The sequence below is a fragment of the Rhodnius prolixus genome, unplaced genomic scaffold (genome assembly GCF_049639745.1).
Source record: "Rhodnius prolixus isolate KJV_2025 unplaced genomic scaffold, Rpr scaffold_1, whole genome shotgun sequence".
Lineage (NCBI taxonomy): Eukaryota > Metazoa > Arthropoda > Insecta > Hemiptera > Reduviidae > Rhodnius > Rhodnius prolixus.
In genome coordinates this window covers 14,302,624-14,325,855 of record NW_027411581.1, presented here as the reverse complement: position 1 = coordinate 14,325,855, position 23,232 = coordinate 14,302,624, and the positions used below count along the sequence as shown (strand labels likewise).

The 23,232-nt window shown below is 34.0% G+C and overlaps 1 protein-coding gene across 4 annotated transcripts in view; it reads right to left on the bottom strand.

The window, feature by feature from the left end:
• The window catches only part of LOC141455275 (rho guanine nucleotide exchange factor 17), a 58,255-nt gene that overhangs the window by 8,087 nt on the left and 26,936 nt on the right, over positions 1-23,232 (bottom strand). For all 4 annotated transcript variants that reach the window (XM_074130194.1, XM_074130201.1, XM_074130207.1 and 1 more), the window contains 6 exons: positions 5,671-5,748; positions 5,494-5,571; positions 3,988-4,092; positions 3,068-3,184; positions 2,292-2,384; positions 277-608 (listed from right to left, as the gene is read on the bottom strand). In XM_074130194.1, the coding sequence (XP_073986295.1) occupies positions 277-608; positions 2,292-2,384; positions 3,068-3,184; positions 3,988-4,092; positions 5,494-5,571; positions 5,671-5,748 (803 nt within the window). The remainder of the gene's footprint in view (positions 1-276; positions 609-2,291; positions 2,385-3,067; positions 3,185-3,987; positions 4,093-5,493; positions 5,572-5,670; positions 5,749-23,232) is intronic.

The following is a 23,232-nucleotide window of genomic DNA, read 5'->3' as shown; positions in this document are numbered from 1 at the left end:
AGTAGAATCATCAATCTTAGGAATGAAAACAATTGGATTTCAATGCTTAAGAACTCTTTCCAACTTACATCAAATCTTGGCCAAGAATTATGTAAAACTGAAATTGTTTCTTTCTTACAGTGATCAATTAGAAATTTTCGAAACGGTCCCAGACTGAAATTTTGAATCTGCCGATTAGGTCTAACTAAACCAAGGCTACCTTTGAACAATTCTTTTTTAGCCGAATACCTTTCATTTCATTACTTTTCTCAACAATGTTGTATAATTCATTCTTACTGTGGAATTTTACGAATAGTACCACTTCGCCTTTTTATTGTTGTGATTACTAGTAGATCGCTGAATAGAAATAGTGCTCTCTCTTTACGTCCTTGACTGGTAGTTATGCTGACTTGATCATGACCTAGGAATGTGCGCTCTGGCGAACTGAGCCCAGCTAAACCATCTATAATTGATTCAATTTGTGTAAGCTCTTGACAGTTTGAACTACGAGGGTTAAGAGTCTTGTGTTGGCCTAGATTTATTGTTACTGCTAATTCATGCACTGCCTGTTGTGCGGCCGTTAATTTACTTGCATCACCATGTGCATCATCCGTATGTTTAATTAAGGTCTGAAAACAATGTTACATAACATTTAATAAAAAGTATTGAAACATGAAATATGTGTAAGTATTAATGATTAACATGATTCATATTTCTTCTCCAAAATTAAAGAAATATTAAAGCACTGTTATAAATTAATTTTACTAATTAAAGAAAACAACTAAAAAGAGGAACACACTAAGGGTGGTCTAATATTTTGTACAGTCTTTAATTTTGAAATTTAATTGTCATTGATTGGTACAATTAATATTTTTAGTTAGCTGACGTCTTTAGGCTACAAAAGCTTATCGGTATGTCGTCTCTCGTTTTGTTACTAATTTAAATAAATTAATGTCAAGAAAGAACAGAGAGAATATCAGTTGGGCACTTTCATTGATTTATGAATTATATTTGTTTCTGTTCCTTTATTTTGTTTGGATTTGTAAAGTAAGTAAAGTAATCGCCTATTTTTTCAGGCGGGGCTTAACGTCCAACTACCAATTAGTTGTCGTGGACGGAGGCGACTAGCAAACATACTTTACTGTAAATTTCTTTTTTAACCATCAAATAAAATCCAAGGCCTAAGACCGGGAATCGAACCCAGTACCACAATACATATTAGCGTCGCAGGTCTCGCCTCTAACCCGCTCGGCTACCGTTTGGATTTGCTCGCCTGTTTGGATTTGTAATTCCACATATTTAGAGATTGGTCAGCCGTTGAGGCTAAGAACAGTTGATTCGGAAGAGGAGGAGATTCAGTGGAACCTTCTCAAGACCCGAATTTTTATGTCGCATTGTAAAAATGCCTCGCAGAGCTGCCACCAAAGTATTGACAAAGTAAGTGAGGAGAAGTAAGAAAACCAAAGGCCAAGGCCGGCGAAAAAATTTCTTAATTTACTAAGGTATTTCAACAAGACCGATCAGCTATTCGAATAATCCTGTTGAAGTATTCCTGCCGGGCCACTGATTGCAGGCTGCTAAAAACTTATATCGCCTTGGCCCTGACGACGTGTAGGTTTTAAAGGGAAGAAGAAAAAACAGGTCTGCACAGATTGTACTTCTATAAAACAGACTACGGCTCTTGGAAGAACTAAAATTTGTACCTTAATACTTAGCCCACCCAGATGCAGCTCACCAAACTCTTAAGTTTAGTGGGGGGTGCCTCAATAGATCCTCCGAGTGGTGTAGTCTTTTCCTTTTGGAATCTAATCGAATAGAAATAAAATTTACCGATAAAATTATTTCTTAGCACCGTTTCAAAGCTAAGCCTGCTAAAATAAAAATGCTGATTGAGCCAATAAAACTGATTAGGAAGTCAAGTCTTCTGATTTTATCCACAATACTCCTTGCATGTTCGTCTTGGGCATGCGTTATCTTTTTTAATTCCGTAAATAATTTTGTTGTGATAAAATATTTTTGCCAATTACCACAAAAATTAAAATATATGAACATAAAAAATTAATTTAATTAGTGTTCTTTCTTTTTAATTTACATATTAAACAGTTATGTAAACTGCTTTCCAGGTCCTCAGAGTGTTGGTGCGAATATTGGTAAATTAAAAAGGAAAGCACCATTCACAATAATTTAAAAAAACAAATTATTTCCTTCTCAAAAATAAATATAGGAGACAGACAGAGAGAACATTTGCATTACCATATTTAGGGAAAATTCTTTATATTTATATTATTTCTTAATGTATAAAATATACTTACTTGGATTAATAATTCATATCTTGGTATTCTTTGTACAGGCATTATTAGCAAAGAATCTAAAGCTAATTTTCCTTTATGTTCCCTTGCCATTGCCTGAAAGTGCAATAAAAATTAAATAAATGGAAATATCAGCGGTGAAAACTGTGTATAGGCCTCTAGACCAAGAATGCTTCCTTGTGGTACGCCAGCATCGATGAATTTGGTATCAGAGAACTCCTCAATGCTGAACTTAACTCTGAAATAGCGATATGTCAAAGGTTTTAGAATAGAATTCTGTTAGTAGTAGGAGCGAAGGATTTGGTGATAAGGTGTGGGGAGGAGTAGCTTTAGTTTATACAAAAAGTAGATGCAAAAAAGCCTGAGACGCGTGACGCATCATGCTGGTATAAATTGGTGTCAGCAATAATATTTTAGAATTCTAGGATGGGGATATTGCGTTTAAAGATTGGTTTTCAGAGAATTTTAGATAATTTAAGAGAAACTAACAATCTTTTCAGGAAACAAACTGATACTTCCATTTACGGGAACCATTGATCGGAACCGTTTCTTATAAAACAATTTTCTATTTAAGATTCCCTCTAAATAACGCACTTTCGGAAATTCAATTAACGAAATTTGATAAAAAAAATTCTTTACGTTACAGCCGAATAGGAATGTAACCATTGAGTAATTATAATAGAAAATGATACAAGCAATTATGTGCGTGCGAATAAAATCTAAATAAAACAACTACATGTATAACTAAATAATGATAATTTTTCTGTTAAATAACTCACATCAAGAAACCTTGCAAAGGCAGGCTTGGAATGACTAGTGGTTTTAATAGCCTCCTTGGCATTTTCCCAATTGTTAATAAACTCTGTGTACGTATCTATAACACTTTGTTTTGTAAACTGTAAACAGAAAAAAAAGTGTTTACAATAATCAATAAAAACATTAATAATAATTTACAAATATTTATGTTTACAATATGTATGAATAGTTTTAAATTGTGCCAACAGTTTAGGTTTAACGGAAAAACTTTCAACTGACCAACTTCCAACTAAACTGAAGTTGGACGAAATGCCTTTCCTCTTGAAAATACATTCTTATTATGGCACTAGTTAATACTAATCTTAAAACTCTTTTAAAAAAAGCTAAAAATATGGGTATTGATGTAAACACGTATTTACGAGTAGGTTTGCCGGAACACAAAATACTTAAATACCCTATCTTCCCCCTACACAATAAGTTACTAAATTAAAATAGTCCGAATAAAAAAAGTAGATTGAGTTGCTAACCGATTTCTTTGGAGTATCGGCAGAACATGAGAAGAGCCTGAAGAAGCTGAACCAAATTCATGACAGGCTCTTGCAGATTCGATTGGGAATGAAATCAAGAGGGTCCGATATATTTTCTGACCACCTTTGCTGCCATCATTTGGCAGTTAGTGGGTTTACATACTGGGTTCTCCCGGGAGTTGAAAGAGACAATCTCCATTGAATTTTCTTTAGCCTTGGATTTACAAGAAAATCGGCCAAAAAGAGAGTGGTTCCCCCCTTGGTATCAATGAAAGAAGCTTTATGGATCCTTATGGCTTGCATTGTCTTTTCACTATTACCTCAAATGAAATCACACAAGATTGTTCTACGCTGGAATCAATTTCTTAAAACATTTAACTAGCTTTAAGTAAATATGGTAGAATTACTGAACTTACTGTATCTAGGAAAAGGTCACCAACTTTTTGATTGATGTCCCAATTTTCTAATCTTTTTCTTAATTCTTCTAAAAACACTTCATGATGTGCGAGTATTTCTGGAATCTAGAAAAAAAAAAAAAAAAAAACAGGCAAGAAAAAGTGAGAAAAAATATTAAAATAATGAAACTTGAAAGCAATCTTACTATTAAAATCAATAGAAGACTGGTGGTAAGGATTATGCCTTTTTATTCTATTAGTTCTGACACTTTATCACCGCATCGAGCTGTAGTCAGAGGCATAGCAAAAAAAAGCCATGACAAATACTAAAAAAGCAAACTTCCGTCTGCTCCATTCATTAGGGAATATATCAAAGGCAACATAAATATATCGGTTTTGGCTCCTAAATGGCAAACCTTTCATTTTAACCGTTCAAAGAGAGGTCTGGAAGCATGGAACGCCATTCACAGCTAGTGTTTCATATGATAGTCGAAGAAGGAGGAAGGAATGAGAATGTACAGGGTTAATCCAAATACATTTCACGATGCATATGATCATGGATAACGTTTTAACTATTTAATTATAAGATGAATATATTCTTTTAATTATTATTTGTAATGTATTTTTAAATAAAGTCTATTACTACTCCTTAGGCCAAAATTCACTACGGTATTATTCCAACAAGTTTGGGCGCCCATTGATCGTAGGCCACGTGGCGGGCGTCAGCAGACCAAGGAAACACATACATCAAGTTTTGTCCAGAAGAAGAGAAAAAGCGCTGAGCATGATGTAGGGCTCAGAATTCAGCTCTTAAGGAGAATACAATCTCACGCCTTCATACTTTGCCCAGGAGCTCTTATTCGACTCCTGTGTCTAATTATACAGAATTTAAGTGCTTTGATAAGTGGGTGCTACTATAAACCTCTAGACTGCGGTGGCGTAGGCTTTCAGACCAAACTTCATGGACTCTGATCCCTGTTAGACTTTTCATTCAGGATTTCCACAGCTGAGAATTGGTTAGCAAAATTTGAACCTCACACTCCTTTATTACTTCTGAAAGCTTAATGTTTCGCTAGTCTTTGGGAACGTAGCTTCAACCTTCTGAACATGGATGCTTACAGTAATCATCCCCACAGATGGGTGCTTGCTGGGTCCTGCACATTCTAAGATGCTGACAGGGGACCCGAAGAATGCTGATGGTTAGAAAGTTATTCATTTTCATGTCTATCTTTGAAGCCCATACCTAAGTTTGAGACCTTTCTAAGGTTTAATAACCAACCTTTATTCAGTGGCCTCACTTTCAGTGCGCAGGGTGGAGGTTAGGTCAGAAATTAACAATTTATCTGAGAAAAATTTAGGCATTTCGCTATGAATCCCAGGACTGTATTTTTGTAATAAAATTAAGCTTTTTATCACCTCTAAAAAAGCTATATTAGCTATGAAGAAGGTGGATATTGTACGCTGCCTCAAATTCCAAAAGTAATAAAAATCTTATTAAGTAAAAATCAAAAGAAATTATGTAGATACCTTATAAAATATTTCATCAACTGTTGCCACGTCAACAAGACCTGAATATTCAGAGCTCTTTAAAGGTTGCAGATATTTCTAAAAGGAAAAAAAAAAAAATCGCTTTTAAAGAATATTATAAAACATATTGGTAAAGTACCGTTCCTTTAAAATTAATGAATAAATAAATAACACTACCATGACTAGAATCTGCAGAGATTCCACATAGGAACGTTCAGTCTCATACAATTCTACTACAACGTGTGTGCGCGTATCCTATTTAAAAAAAAATATATATATATATTATTAAATGCCAACAACAAATATAAACATAAGAGAGCTTATTTAAAAAGTACATGACGAATGTAAAATAAAAATAGATACAAGATGACGCACCAAAGGTTGACTTGGGATCTGAGAACTGTTGTTCCTTAAACAGTAATCGCTAAGTGTTGTTACATTAAGCCCTTCTTTAGGAGCTGGGCCAACAACGTTACTCATGAGTATGTTTGCTTTACTCCTACATCGGTATTCACTCTATCCTCTCTACATACTACATTATTCATTACCTTCAAGTACAAACAAAAAACAAAGTTTGTAAATTAATAATTAATGTATAAATTATATTTTGATTATTTCTTTTTTTGTAAGTAATATTCGTGTATATTCACGAATTTTCAACAGAAAAATATCCGTATTGAGGCCCCACGGATCATAAAAAATGGATATTTAGAAACTGGTCTGCGTGAGCATAACACAAAGAAAAACATTTTCGACTTGGAGGTACCAAGTGATTCGGCAATAAGGTTTTAGACAAGCTGGCTTTTAGGGCAACTTCCTCTAGCCTGATTTACTGAATAGATTTGTTTATTATTTTGGGATATTTAAGAGAAAACGATTCTAGTTAAACTATTCTGACTAATTAAACTCATTTTAACCACATTCAATTTGGTTTTAACCAATCTTTTTCAATTCATTTAAACTTTTTTCCGGTCAAATTAAATCTTTTGTAGACAAGGCTTTACACCTCTTTACAAGCCATTAGTACCTGTTTCCACTCACTTTTACTTCCCTATTTTCTTTCAGCCAACTTAGTATTCAATTATGAGCAATTGGATTACTTTTCTCACACTCAGTACCTTCTTTTTAAACTAAGTTGTTATCCCATTATAACCAGTTAACACCATTTTTCTCGCACACTGAACCTTTGTTTAACCCACTTGACTTGGTACTTCATTAAAGGCAATTAGGGCCACTTTTTTTCTAAAAATGATTTTTAAAATCATCTTAGTATCTGAATAATGGCTTGAACAGCTTTTTCACTCGTGGTTTATTCAATAACTAAAGTTTATGAAAAAATATTACGACTTTTCAAAGCCGTAAACTTCACGTAAACCATAATTTTTCTCATAAAAATTACTATAAATGTTGTTAAATACTAATGTGTTCGCTTTCCAAAGATATCGCTCTCTGTTATTTGAAAAGATTAGTTCAAATACTTACTGACATAATTACCAACATGTGTAAAAAATGACCGCCTGTTTTCGTAGCAGTAAACTAGTTTTTTTTATAAATGGTTAGCCACACATATGTGTAGGAAAATTTGTGTTTTGATCAACTTTAAATTAGCTTTTTTTAAAAAAAATTGGAATAATTAACTATATGGCCAATTAGGGAAGGAATCAGCTAAGTGGTTAACGCCCTAGATTTCCAAGCGGTGATGCTGGGATTCGAATCCAACTGCCGGCCCTTAGATTTTCTCCTCCTAAGAGCCATTTTCAACTCAGAGTGGTAAAAAAAAAAGGTACCCACTTTTCGGAGGCTGATAGTGCACTGAAAAAAAGCTTCGGGCGCTATTGTCCAAGCCTTAAATTATAAAAGAGCCAACTGAATGCAGACAGAATGTAGTGCTAATACAAGAGATATGTATTTTTAAACTTCGTTCAATTGGCAGACTTGCTTTACAAATATCTGGATTATAAAAAAGAAATACTTATTTTACTCGCTTATATCTACTTAATGTTCAGCAGCTTCGAAGCAATAAAACACTTTTAATGAAAACTTAATCTCGAGATTTTGTGATAATAGCAATACTTTTTTCTCGAAAATAAGGAAAGCCCGGATTAACTGATGGGAAGCGCTCGTTAAAAAGTTTTCCGGATGTTATATTTACCGATCAATCTTAAGAGTATTTTTACTAGTTAGCCTTATACCTAAATATAGACTAGGCACAGTTTTACTTAATTACCACATATAACCTGCTGCGTAGTTATTTATTTAAATTAAATAAACAGGAAGTATACTTCGTTACTATAGTAACGACGTATTTTTTTTTTGTCTACCGGATGTATACTACTCACTCCATTAGTGGATGGAATTTTGTAAATTAATGTAGGTGCAATCTAATACTATTAGCAATCCAAATGGACAATCGGACTGACATCTCTTGACTGATTCAATCCACTTTAATGTTACTTCAGTATTTTCTTCAATCCTACACGATTATTCCAACCGGCAGTTTTTTTTTTTCAACAATCCAGGCATACACCCGCAGATGGCGGAAGTTGCATTTAAAAAAAGATGTGCTAAAAAACATTTACTGCTACCACTTCTGTTCTCTTTAATAATCAGTATATCTATATGAAAGCGGTCCTAGGTTTTGCTCCTAATTGGTAACTAGTGGTATGACGTTACTGAATAGATTTTTATTTATTTATTTAGTTTGTTTTGTATTTTTTTTTCCAAAGAGGCTCGTATTGTAATTTTCAGGGTTAAAGTTTTTCCTAAATAAGTCGTCACAATGAGGCACTGCAAGGTAAATGTGGTTGGGTTTCTCTCCAAAATGAGAACTTAGTGTCACATGAGGACTTAGCACTTATTAAATTTTGATCTAGAATCCAAAAATTTGACAGCAAGCCAGAAGTTGCCACTGTGTAGATTGTTCAATTTTCTAGCAAAGTTTTGCGAAATCGTTACAATGTTTTGTTTAAAGCGCAAGCATATGCAACTTTATTTATTTTATTTACTAACTTCTATTCGGGCGCCACGGTAGCCGAGCGGTTAGAGGCGAGACCTGCGAAGCTAATATGTATTGTGGTACTGGGTTCGATTCCCGGTCTTAAGCCTTGGATTTTATTTAATGGTTAAATAGAAATTTACAGTAAAGTATGTTTGCTAGTTGCCTCCGTCCACGACATCTAATTGGTAGTTGGACGTTAAGCCCAGCCTGAAAAAATAGGCGATTACTTTACTAACTTTTATTCAAAATAATTTTCAAAGAAACTTAACTTGAGTGAAATTCTTAAGGAGGGAGGGTGAAGTTACGGAGAGATTAAGAGCACTTTGGTTTGGGTAGAATTTACCAGAGTAATTTAGTAGTGACGCTTTCTTCAACAGTTTCATTTAAGATCGTTGATTTTATCCCGTCGTAATGCGCAAGTTTGCTGTATCTTTTATCGGTTTTGAATCTTCATCCATCATGAAAGGGAGCTTAACTAGTTAAAGATTTCAACGTCACTTATGCTACTGTCTCGTACTACACTCGCTGACTAAATTGTGGTAGGTTACATGGTGTGCGTGTGGGTAATTCGAAATGTTAATGAATCGTAAAACATTATGTACTAAAATAATTAAATAAAATTACATTAATTTGAGTAAAGTGAATTTAAGTTTCATTTAAATATAAGAAAAATAATTCTAAGTCAAACTATCTTTGCAGAGAATCCTAAGATTCAATCCTGTTGAGACTATGAGACAGGAGGAGAGAAAACTTAGTTTTTACATCCAGACTGCACCGCAATCACTAAATTGCTGTATAAGGTTTCTTGCACATGGAGGGAGACCAGAAACGATTTAAAGCAATTAAAACTGGTGAAGTTTGGAGAGAATTAAAATTAAGGGAAGTTTTTGCTACCAGAAGTGCAAGTGGTCATCAAAATAAGCCTCTTTTCTTCATAGCAAAGAGACATATAAGATTCCCTGTGAAGTCTGTGCTAAGAGGAAGAAGAAATGGCCACCGTGTTGCGGTATTAGACATGCTGAAACCTGAGAGGATCATGGAGGCAAGAAGATAATTAGCGGCCTGGATCTAGTAAAAGGAGTTCTGAAGTAAAGGAAGACTGGATATTTTTACAAGATTTTTCAAGAGGGTGGTCCAATAAGCCTCTATAATTGCAGTGCTTTGGGAAATAATCATTTTTCAAAACATTTACTTCCGATAGAAATTAAATTTCTAAAATTTGGCAAGACTGTAATAGTTCCTAAAAAAATAGGAGTAAGGAAATTGCTTAGCAAGAAAATATTAACAAAGTCTTACTTGTAATTAGGTAATTAGTTTTATAAAATTGGAATTGGGGCAACTATTTAATTCTAACATCAAAAAATAAATATATTTCTTGATGTTAGAATGGAAATTAGGACAGGAATAATGTTATTAAAACAACAGAAACTGAAAATCTTTTTGGATTTGTGAAAATAGATTGGACAGAAAGTGTCGATAACTTAATGCTTGCTTGAGTAGGAACGTCACTATAGCGTTACAACAGCCTGGATTGTTTATTTATGTTTTCTTCTCTGTGGTAGCTGTTAAAGAAAACAAATAACAAAATAATCTATCGATTTTCATTCACTACTTCTTTTTTTTTTTAGGATTCCACTCTAAGAATAAAACTGTTCACTGACTCATCCCAAGTAACCGTGTTTACGAAATAACCTAATTGTCAAAATGGCGTCGTACATTTTCCTTTTAACTTTCTCTTGCTTTTGCCAATCTAAACGAAGTTTGAAAGAATTTCCATCTATAGTTTTCACCAAAAATACCTAATTTTTTTCAGATTCCTTTAGGTGCAAAAAAAAAAAAACTGATTTTTACAAAAAAAGTCTGTCTGTCTGTTCATGGCTAACAAAACTCGAAAAATAAAAATCACAGATATTTAAAATTTGATATTTCATTTCGATAGCGGCAGCGGTATCAAGATTTACAAAATCAGAACTACCCGGGGTTTGCATCTTTTTATTTTTTTGCGCTGCAAGGGATTATGCTTTGTTTTGATCCAACCATTCGAAGTATTCTTCGAACTCTGCTCTATGGTCTTTGGTATCCTAGCGATATGGAATAAACCCAGTAAAGGGGAAATAGAATCTTGTCAATCTGCCATTAAGGGCTAATCTTGTCTACCTACTTTATATTTTATGAAACTTTTTGAGAACTCTAATGGATTTCATGACTTTGTACTGCTGATCAATCCAGTGAACAGAGTTTAATCAGACAGGATTTAAGAGCGCGTTTCTTCTCCTCCTGACATCGTCTGCATGGAGCAAAAGAAGTATCTTATCCAAAGTGGAAATGTTTTCTGGGCTTATCGCACCTTATAAAAAGGCATAAGGCCAGATGAATTGACATTGACCTGGGTTGGGACTCGCGGCTTGTTTTGGGCGGGCTTGTCCGCGGGACGTGTGACGTTTGCTTGGACTGGCAAAAGTTTGAGGGATGGGTTTGTATGTCGCATGGCTGGCCCTAAATAACTACCTATACATCTCAAATGCACCTAGAGCCGCCGACTGTAGAAATAGCCGAAACTGCGGACGGGCCTTCGCCACTGGATGAGATAGAGTTCGCCCAGTTTGTGCTGGATCCCGAACTGCCGTCTTTTCCCACTAATATCGACTCTAGAAAATTACCTCTCCATTTTAAAAGGGTCGTAGATGGAGGAGTATCTTTCAGAATAGCCGTCAGGTCAGGGTCAGTAGGATCGCTCTGTGCTAAATACCATCGATTGTACAAGAACTCTAGAAACATAAATCCCTACTATTCTCTGTATCCTCGCCACTGCCATGAAGATGAAAGGTAAATTTAGGCCTGGAGAATTCAGTTACATAGAGTAATTAATTTGGTTACGATTGTAAAACCCAAATCAGTCCTGGGAAAATAAGTAAAGGTTATACTATTCCTTTGCTGTAAAATTTCCAAACAATAATTTTAAATGCCAGTTTTACCAACATAGTAAGGTAGTCTGTGATAAATATGGCATCCGGTTAGTAAGGAACAATGAAACTACGATAAGGTTTTGACGTCATTCTGAATAGAGTTTTCAATCTGACGTAACTTTGTACGGACATGTTTCAGTGATCAATGTAATCAGGAACAACCTTACCTTTTCCTTCTTTTATCTGTCTTTCGTTACTTTCTTTTACTTCCGGCACTCGGAAGTACTGAAATAGTGTCATCTTTTTTGTTTAATTTTAAAAAGGATCTTTTACATTCCTTTTTTTTATTTCTACTAGTCATACACGTTCCTGATTCCACAAAAACGAAAAATTTTAAACGAAATCTGCTGAATCTTTAAATTTCCTGGAGGCACCATCGAAACTTAGCCCATAGTTTCTTCTGGTACCGTCCCTACACCTCGACCGGATGTAGTACATCTCTAAAAGGAAGATTTCAGATTTTAAGATATTTTCGATAATCAATTCTACGATTTTAAATCCTCTTACAGGAAAAATTTGATTGCACACATGTAGATCAATATGAAAATTTTCCCCACGAAAATTCACATTAACGCTAGGCTGGGGTTACGCTTTTCTTCAAGGTTATCTTAAATTGCAGAGCCTAAATTACAGAGAGGTTCTATTAGGGTCATTATCATCGAGGATAAATGCGTTTCCAAAATACTGAGTAGAAGAAAATGGGTGACCCTAGAAACGCATTTTCTATTTTACCTATTCATGACTTTTTTAGCAAACTGTACCAGGGGGTTTCTGGAGAGATCAACAGTCTCAAGATTCTTCTAACTCTGGCCATGGAAAAGATCTGACGACTGTTGTCTATCTGTTGCCTTTGGGGCAAGAAAGGTAGTTACTTGCAACCTTCATGTGCAACTCAAAAGCGTGTCGTCAATGCAAATGAATCGAGGCAATGCTAGTAATTGGACGCAGGACACTAGCCAGACCAGGTTGAGGGCTAATGGTGATTTAATCCTTTAAAACATCACAATCTGATCATAACTACAATCATAGTTAGCGAAGAGAGACCTTTGGTGCTTAGTGACCAGACACGTAGAAAGACCTGTGGGAGATTGAGTACCAGGCAAGAGAAGTAAGTCCCTCCTCCCTAAGGCTGTTTCCCCCATTCTTCCCCAAAAATGCCATTAAAATAACAATTTTCTGGAAAAATTTTACATTTAAAAGTTACAGATCAAAAGTTACAATCAATATGAAGAGATTACCAATCGGTAAGGACAATGAACCTCCTCTTTGGCTGCAGTGCCCGGGAAATGAGGACATGCCCCATGTTCTACTCTTGTGTTCCAATTACTCATATAAGGACTTCTCCCCCAGCTAAAACCCCTTCGAATATCAAAAACATTTTAGAAAATTCAGAAAACTGGAAATTCTATTCGGTAAAGTGAGAATAATCTAGCGACTTGCTTTAATTTGGCATTCCTATTGAAACTTATAAGTTATCAAGTCAGTGCATTACACTGAGTGTATCATTTAAGAGAGAAGGCACCGCCTCTGCCAAAAGTTCTTCCCCAAAAATTTCATAACAAGGACAAATTTTCCAAATAAAATTTACAGATCTTCCAGTATATCTAGAATAAAGAAAATTATTAAAGTTGTTTTCCTGAAAATCTCCCTCCAAAAAAAAACTGATAAATAACTTTAGTAAAGTGGATCTTTCTGATGATTGACTTAATTCTGACAAAAACCGAACAATAACCTATTGGTTACCTATTATCACCTAAATGAAATATCAAATTTGAGCTTTTTGGAATTCAAACCCATCAAAAAGGGGTCACACCCATTGGAAACTTAATTCTGGTAAAACCACTTTTTCTGATTCAGGTGATCATTAAATCGTATTTTCCTCGTGAAAACTGAAACTTTTTTATAATGGCATTATTTTCATTTAAGAGGGGATGAGAAAATTAAAATAAAATATGGGAAAGTTTTTTGAATGAGTTTTTCTTAAAGAAAAAGAAAAGCGGCCTAGGCTAGTGACCTTCCTCATAGATAAATTTCCACAAGCAACAGGTTCTTAAATTAGAATAGGCCTCGGTCATTTTTATTGTTTGGTGTGTATTTCTCATTCATCTTTCTAAAATTTACTTCATTATTAAAGAGAAAGAATCTTTTTTTCTTTCTTTCTTTTAATTACAATATTATAAAAATCAAGACAAAATTTTAGTAAATTCCATAAAAGATTTAAAGTCTAAATTTTTGGAACTGTATGAAATAAAGAAAGAAAAATTAATATTGAAGTAGAACAACAAAAATGAATATTGCTTCTTACTTAGCAGACTGTCAGCGGTACTTTTCCCTCGTCGATCAGAACAATCGTTAGCTTCTTGGAAAACATAGATTTCATAATCATTTTCACTCCTCCCTAGTTTTTCGCCACCCAAAAAATGATAATATACAAGGAGAACTGACACTTAAAAAAAATGGGAGCACACTTTTGAGTAATTAATTGAAAAGAAAGATGAAAATCTATTTAAAGTAGTGAAGTAGGAAAAGTAGAAGGGCAAAGAAAAACAGGTGAAAACATTATACAAGGAGCCACAGCACAGGGAGGAAAACAGCACTGTGAAAAGTGTGAATAACCTGAGATATAATACGCAGGCGTGTTGCCTTGGTTACCAGCTCTGGATCAAAAGCATCCCCTGCATAGCACGTGTGCAGCACAGTCAATTATCTTTATATGTTCTAGAATAGGACGGCACTTGTTTCGATTAATGATAAGATAGAATCAATGGTTTCTTTTATTTTTAATTACTATCGAAGTAGCGATAGAATTGCTGTTAAGAGCGGGCACTCTATTCTCCTAAAATTAATGAAATTCTAATTTTGACCCTGAGTACTGATCGCCCGGTCTACCTGGTGTAGACTGAATAGTTAAACAAATGGGGCGGGACCTGACCCCAGGCAATGCAGTCGAAGTGGGCTCATTGTGCGGAAGGTCTAGCCTTTTCATCAGGTGTAGCATTTTCTCTCCAAATGGTCAAGAATTGCAAACGGCAAACAAATCCGACCTAAGAGGACGTGATACTCTTCACAATCTGCTTCAAAGAGAAAACCAAAATTGTCCCTCAAGTAAGGAATTGTGTAAAAATTTTTTGTCACTCTGTGGAACTCAAATGATATCCGGTAAAAATTCAATGTCGCAATCGAAGAAAATTTAAAACAATCGCAATTTTCCCTTTTATCAATTAGTAAAAATTGAAAAAGTGAAGATAATAGGAAAATGTAAAATAATTTAAGGCAGGCCCTACTTTAAAAATGTTCAGGTACACTACAATTTAGGAGGTCACTTTGCTATTTATGAGGCTATCTGAGATGAAATTGGAACGAGTTACAAGTGTCAAATCTGTCTAAATGTCCGCTCTGAGGCGTAGACAAGTAACTGACAAGGGATGTACACTCTCTCAGCATTTAAAACAAAAAAAACTGACTTAAGAATGGAAGTGTGCCTTCGTTTAGAATATTTATTGAATTTAATTATTTCAATAAGTTGTGAACTATTCAACAATCATTCTGTTGCGATAATTGCAAATAATTCTTAAAAAATTTTGGATAGTGAATCCAGTCGACTGGAGCCACAGACCTCCAGGAACATCTTACAGATTTACAACTGATTCCACCATCGATTACGTGGTTTAAAAATTTATAAATCTACTTAATTTTCCATTTAGAGTTGGAATTTGGAAATCACAATTCCTGCACCCAGGGCACTCTGTCTATCTGGTGAGACGCCCCAACCTCCTGGACTTCCGGTAACACTCAGTTATTTCTTTAAACTAGATTTCCAGTAATTTCATTTAACTAGTCAAAGTCGCAAAAAGTGGGGAAAACGAATAATTTCAGACAAATTATTTGCATTTAAAAAAAAACAAAAAATCAGTTAAATTTACTTATTAATAACACTTATTTTAATTCCGATTCAAATACATATTTAAACGTGAAAAGGTGATTGGAGAACTAGAGATTACGCCATCTAACTAGACAGAGGAAGCTGGTGATTGGTCGTGATTAGTTTCCGAATTGATGTTTAGGGCTAACCTAGGTTAATTATGTGTGGCCAGTCATGTAATCACATTCTAAGTGACATTCATAATCTGATCTTCTCTCCTACTACTTTAGTTAAGAATTTCTCAATAATAACTTTTTTGTTTGCCAATTACTTGGTCCCATTTTTTTAAATTACATTCTCAACAACACTGATAATATTAGAAATTAATTCTCCACAAACTAAGATTTAAGAGAGGCAGGCGTACAGCAAGTTAGGCTAATGCAGTATACAAAAATAACTCATTTTCTAAAAGGATATAGTTTAGATTCCCTACAGACAAAAGGGAATGGTGTGTAAATGGTTCTCCGCTCAGATGCTACTTGACGTTGCAAGTTCAAGGAATCGTTTGGCCAGTAAAAGTAAAATGTCTGTCCAACGCCAGCCTCTGTGACAGGTAAATATGATTGTCTCAGTTTTGGGCTTGTTATTCTAATCCATTAATTAAACTTCTCTTTTTTTAATCCAGATGTTTTTTTTTTTCGTACGATTGACTCTTAAGAAGGTGACAGAGACAGCGGTTTCATCCGTATTTATTTTAAGTAAGACAATAACAAGACGTGACAGGTTCAAGTGAATAAGAAACCAAAATAGAACACTTTACGACAGTGAGGTTGCAAGAATGCTAAAAAATTAAAAGAAGCCAGAAATTTCTTTTCATTTAAGGTACGATAGAAGCTTAGCACTTCAACAAAATAAAATGGAAAAATTGTGAAATGTAAAGAGTAACACATGTAAGATATAAATACATTTAGGGGTATGCCCAAAGCCTCGCCAGTATGATGTCTGCCAGGTGCAAACCAGACATACTCTTCGGCTACGTGCGTCATATTCTTCTAAGGTCAGTTTTATTTTTAATAATAATAAAAACATGCAGGAAAAAACTTTTTCTTTTACCTTTTAAATAAATTATTTATCACTTCACTTATACTTAGTTTTAATTATTTATTACGCTAAATAGATATTCTTTTTCCACCATAACTTTTTCTAGTATGACCCATTTTTAATTAAGGCGGCCACTTAACCAGCTGAATAAATTCTACATCAGTTATCAAGGTCTTATACAATAGTTATTTATTTAACATGTGTGGAAAGTAGTACTTTTCCTCACACGAGGCAGGGTTTGCACGCACGAGCGAGCGAAGCGAGGCGAGTGTAAGTGCAAATTGCCGAGTGTGAGGAAAATACTTTACACTCGTGTTAAATATTATATTTTTTCTGCAACCATTAGGGTTATTAACTAAAAAAAAAAAACTCAACAGGAATCACTAGAATCCATTTTAAATTTCTATAAGGTAACACTATAACCTTTTTAACTGTTATAATTAAAAATATCTAATTATTTATTAAAATATTTTTATTTCTATATTCCTTTCAATTTTTATTTTATTTTTTTAATATCCCTTTTTTAATTATTTAGATAAAATAAATTTAAATAAGCTTATTAAAGTTTTACAGAAAATATTTAATAACAAAACTTCTTATATCAAGGAAGCACAATAAAGTTTTTTCACTCACTAGTGAGGAAAGTGACACTAATGGGAATTTTTCCCCACTAGTGAGGTAAAGTTGGGCATTACACAGCTAATTTTAATTGAGTAATGAGAAACATTTCTACATGGTTGCAGAAAAAATTATTTACTTTGAACTTACCAAAACATTTTTTGCCGCCATGTTAATATCGCTAACAGATTCTTGATTCCGGCCAAGCTACTTGCATCAAGTTTGTTTTGCAACAGTTAATTCCAATACTCTTTACTGAGGTAGTTAAACAATTCAACTAACTGAATAGACACTTCAGAAGTAAATCCAAAATGGCTCGTTCGTGCCAAACAATAACAAAATCCGACAGATAAAGAGTAAAATTTGATTAGAAAGTTCGCACATTTCCGTTTCAGCAATTTCCCTTAAATCTCGAATGTTCTACATTTTCTCCTCGAATTTTCCTAGTGTATCTGGTTGAGTTGTTTCATCACCAGTTTTCAACTGGCTCTTGTAGGGGACGCAAAATAAGATCTTGTTAAACCAGGAGTTTTAAGTTTCGTTAGGAGTTTTGAGTGCAGGCTAGTAAATAGGCGATTCATTCTTACGTGGACTAGAGAAATATACGTGGACGTTTGTTTGTGTTTTTGAAGATCAACAAGTGATGACCAATAATCGATTACTATGACGCCCTCATTTCTGATTCTCTCCTCCCAAGTGAAGCAGATGTCAAGCTAAATTACTTTTTCTCTCACGTTTTCTACATCCCAAACAGCAAGTAACATCGAGTTTTCAGCCAAGCAGAATCGATTAACACACCTTCTTTTACTATCTTCAAGTATATCCGGCCTATTCAAGCAAACTGCTTTGTCAGCATATGCTATCATAATAGAGCTTACTCAAGTGCAGCTTTAAGCCTGTACTTGTACTACTATACTTAAAAAAAAATCCTTTCCTCTGCACTTTATTTCAATTCTTAGGCTACAATACCTGACTTCGAGTACGCAAAACCAAGAGTATACTTAATCCAGTTTATATCAGACACGTACAATGGGTTGGCCCCGCCAGAGGGTTGTGGATTAGGCCACTCCTTCTCGGAACTTAGCGTCCCTGCGGATATTCCAGTCTAACAACACATACGCTCCAAACGCTCACACCATTATTATAAGGTATACAGAAGTAATTGATGTGTACAGTTATTTGCGTTAAGGCAAACCTATAGGCTCTAACTCTAGTTCATCATTCACAGATACCACTACACCTACCCATTTAACACTTTATAGACGACCATATTCTATGCGATATTCTTAAAGAATTATAATAGATCTTCCTAGGTCTTAGTGGTTTTGTCTTAAGTACACTTCATTCACAAATATGAGACATGATCTGTTTGGCTACACTACATTTAACTTCGAACGAAATCCAATTAATAAGCAGAAAATTGAATATTCGATGGTACTTAATCAAACTATGTCAAACACAACTGAAGAGAAATATTTCCCTTCTTCGGCGATAGTTATCTATTCTCTTAAACACTCACGAGCAACGGCTTCTGTTGAAGCTCCAAACCTGAAGCTAACCGACATATTTTTCGAAAAATTAAACGTTTCTTTTATTAGCCTTTTATAGTTACCTACATTTCAGCATATACTAAGTGCTGAATACAAAATGGGTTCCTCTAAATTGTGACTTCTCATGATCTATATTTTATGGCCTCACATAAATCCGATATTAGGAAATTAAATTGACTATTGATACCGGCTACAACGAACCGAGATTAATTAACTACGTTTCTGGCCAAGATACTCATTCCGTTTATTTTCTGGGAGAAATGCGTACCCAAATTGAGTGGTTCACTCGATCAATAATAAATTCATAAAATGCTGTAAATGATGGTCACATTTTAGGAGGAGTAGTGAGGTATCCTAAAAGGGTAAGGCGCTGATCGTAATGTGAACTGCCCCCTCGTCGTGTTTTGATTCAGTATATCCGTGTGGATGCATGTTAGCTGAGCCAATGTCGCCACAGTGGGCTTACAGTTGATAGATTGAAATGACATTTTTTGTTTTTAAAAAATGATTATGAATTATTTGGTAAAAATTTCTTGATAAAGGTGATTCATCAAGTTCAAAGATTTATGAAAGGTCAGTGTGTAGAACTGGATAACTGACAGCGAAGAGAAAGTTTGTAATGCGGTAGAGGATTTCTGATTGACACGTTTGTAAACTGTCTGATATTAAACAGTTTCAACTGTTACGTAAAGTTCAAGATTTTTAAGTCTACAACAGTGTCTGATTTGCAGAGAGATGCAGTCTGAGTCTCTGAAAGATTTACTTCTCCATTGTTGAATTTTATTTCAGAAAATTTTGTATTATTTATTAATTTATGTACGATTAAAAATACGAGACTATTGGTATTTGACTATAAATAAAAAGGGTAGTGATTATCTCAGTGCTTAGCGTTATTGATTCCTTTACGGAGAGATTGTAGGTTCGAATCCAGCTGCTGGCCCTTAGATTTTTTTGTTTCCCTTACACCTCACTTTCTTATGATGGACAGTGTTGTCTTTAACGAAAGAAAACTGTCCGCAGACCGGCTGTATACGGAAAGAAGCTACGGGCAGTAATAACCTCGGATATTGACGAGCTTTAAATTTAAAAAATTAAAAAAATAAAATAAAATATATGATGTAAACAGGCACATATAAATAAAAAAATGACAACGGATGTCAAGACTATATTTCCGGAGAACACTGGATTACGTAATTTGTACTCGATTGTAATACTTCCGCAAATGGGGAAGGTAAAAAATAAAGTATTTATTACATAAGTGCTTTTTAACAAACTAATAAAATCAAGAATAAATAAATAAAAATTAAAATAGAATAAAAATATTGTGAAATAAACTTTTAGGATCAATAATAAATTCATAAAACGCTGTAAATGACGGTCACATTTTAGGAGCAGTAATTTCTGCAATACTGTAATGGACGAGTGAATTTCTGGCTTAGTATAGCATTGCGCCGGCCTTTGGAGTTGTAATTGGGGGAGTTTTGCACATTTTAATAATTATAAATAATTTTAATAATTATCCTAATGCTTCTAACATTAAAATTTTTTACAAGACGTAGTTCTAAATATTTAAGTAAATTTAATCGTTCCGTTTAATAAAAAAATGTATTTGGGTGGCGGATTAAATTTTTCAAGCTTTTTTAAAGTAATTAATAAAGAGGATCCCTTCTGTATCACAGAAAACACTAGCGGCCATGACCTTTCCATCAGATGAAATCGTCTCCTTTTTTTTACCGAATGGCTTCCATGCATTGCATTAATTGGCGTGAAGTACTGGTGAACCAAAGGCTCATCAGCTCATCAATAACATATCAGTTGCACACTATCAGTTGCATCATTATAAAACTGCAGCAACCATTGCTACGAAATACTTTTTCGCTTTTTATTTTTATTCTTTTTTGGTCAGAATTTGACATTTTAAAGACCAATACCATATTGTGTGACTTATCGGAAGCTTTCATGTTAGCTGCAGTTTTAGGCTGCCCTTCACATGACTCTTGAACTACTATCCAAATTTAAAATTCAACTGCACATTTCTTTGCTGCAGTCTCCTCCTTATAAATTTTCAACAACTTGGGATGTATTTCTGTACGCGATGAACCCCGTAGTAAGGAAGAATTTTATTGATGGCATAGATTAACCATTTTAAATACTCGTCTACTTCGAGAAAAAATATAAAATTTAACAATGCCATCGCTGTTCAAAGACTAGAACATTTCATCTTTCCCTTATATCTAAATTATACATGAAATCTAACTGTCCATCGACTAATTATTTCCGCAAAGCGCCTGCCTTTGTAATTGGAAAACCAGATCTGCAATAATAGAATCTTCAGTGTTTTGTCTAAGATGCTAAGATGAGTAATGGCAGCTTACCAAAATGCCACACAGAAGATAAAACCAGTCTCTAAAATCTATTTTTTTTTTTTTCGGTTTTAGTGGACAGCAAAATATTTATTTCCAGTGATTTTATTAAATAGACAAATCTAAGACGAAACACACCTCCCTCTAACAGTTTGAAAGGTAGAAGGAATATAAATAAATAGAAGATCAATAAACTTATAGTAATAAATAAATAAGAGGCAAAATAAGGCCAGAATAGATTTGGTTATGATAGCCTGTGAAGTCTGAATGAATGGAACACTACAGATACAAAGTAAGAATACCGAAATTCTATTTTGGGACATCCTCTTCATCCTAGCAGAGAGCACTCCAACCAAACATTTACTAACTTATCATATTCAGTTCTTTTTCTAAAAATGATTGCTCTGTTCTCTTACAATAAATTCAAATTTTAATATCTTAATTAAAAACTAGTAAGTTAACTACTTGATAAATGTGACTAAAAAATGCAATAAAGTTTATGAAAAATTTAAAAAAAATCAAGGAAGTTTATCTAATGAAGAAGTCTTTAACTCATGCAAAATAAAGGAGTTGACTAAAAGAGTGAAAATTTAGACTTGACTGGAGTTCCCCGTACTTCAAAACCCATCCACGAACTCTGAAGATGTATAAACACGGTTTTATGAGTCGAGCACCCTTAAAGATGGTCCTAGGTCCTAAGATACTCAAACTCTAGGACAAATTTTCCACCACATTTCTGGTTGAAATATACGCCAAAATAGGAAGGTGTTAGTTTAACTGCAACGGGAAATATCCAAGAGATAGTATCATTTCTGGTAAGACACTAGCTTAAAAAGGAAAACTCTCAAACTCTGAGTTTAAGTTCCCCTTGGGATCTGACGATACCTCGTAAGAGAATCCCTTAACCAGAACTGCCACTGATTTACAATGCATTCCTATTTTTTTTTTTTTTTTTGTAGTTAAGAGATGATAAAAAAGTAATTTCAATATGTTTCACATATTCTTTTATTAGAACAGTATATTTAGTGAACATTGATTAAAAGTGTTTGCAGTAATACTGATAATGATAAGCTATCACTATATATGCTTATCAGTATAATCTCCTAGCTTTTCCAAGTTTACAGGATCAGCTAAAAAAAAAAATATTAAGGGAGAGGAAACATTAAAAAAATTATTATCAGAATTTTTCTGGTCACTTTTCTAAATTTGTAACGAGAAATTTTCGAGAAAGAACAAAAAATTAATAAAAAAAGAGAGAAAATCAAATCAATTTAGTAAAAGGGACACTAATTGTTGATTGATTGATTGATTCAGATCGAAAATGTATTATCATAGTTATACTGTGGAAGCAACTGAAACAAAAATCAAATTTCGACCATTTTCTGGTTTAGTTATCCCCTCCACAAATTTCACCAAACTAAATAAGCATGACGCAAACACAGAATGAAAGAGAGCTATTTGCAAATACTTAATTTTATCGCGTTTAGAAATGCTCACAATGTGTACTTAGTTCGAAAACAATCAACTTTCTCTTAAAATGAGTAAGAGAAAACCAAAGAGAAGTAGATTTATATATCTAAAGCAGAACTGCTTGGCCATCCATTATATGGCAAAGCAGAGAATATAAATATAGTTCAACTTCTACTCCATCACGAATTTCTACATACTAACAGTTCGCTATTTTAATCATGTCTAATGGATGGGCTATAAAGCCGCCGTGGCTCATTATTTGCAGCCCTCTGCTCCTCACCTCTTTTTTAATATACCTATATATATATATATATAAAGTTCAATGATTATTCCTATATAATTTAGTTTCCATGTCCTGTTTAGAGAAAATATGGCGTAGTAGTTACTCTAGTCAAGTGTTATTCAACAATAATTAAAATTACAAATCACTTTAGACATAATGATTGAAATTATTGCTTTACAAGTAATAACTTAGGCTTAATTATACAGATTTCTTAAAGAAATAGTTTAAACTATAAACATATTGGGTTTTCACTCATTTCTTTTTACACATCTTCTACTCGCAAAATTTTGGGCTGCAGATCTTAAATTCACCAAGAGTAGAAATGTTTTAAACTCAAACTGAATAAAATCAGATATGAACTCTTACAAGAACTAAGATATTGTTCTTGAAACAAGACCATGCTTACTATCTTTATTTTGAAATTTACACCAGTATAATAAATACCATTTGTAAATATGAGGATCCTGTATTACGGTCAGATACAGCATTAAGGGATAGCCATCCATGGTAGACTTTTCCCTAAATCTA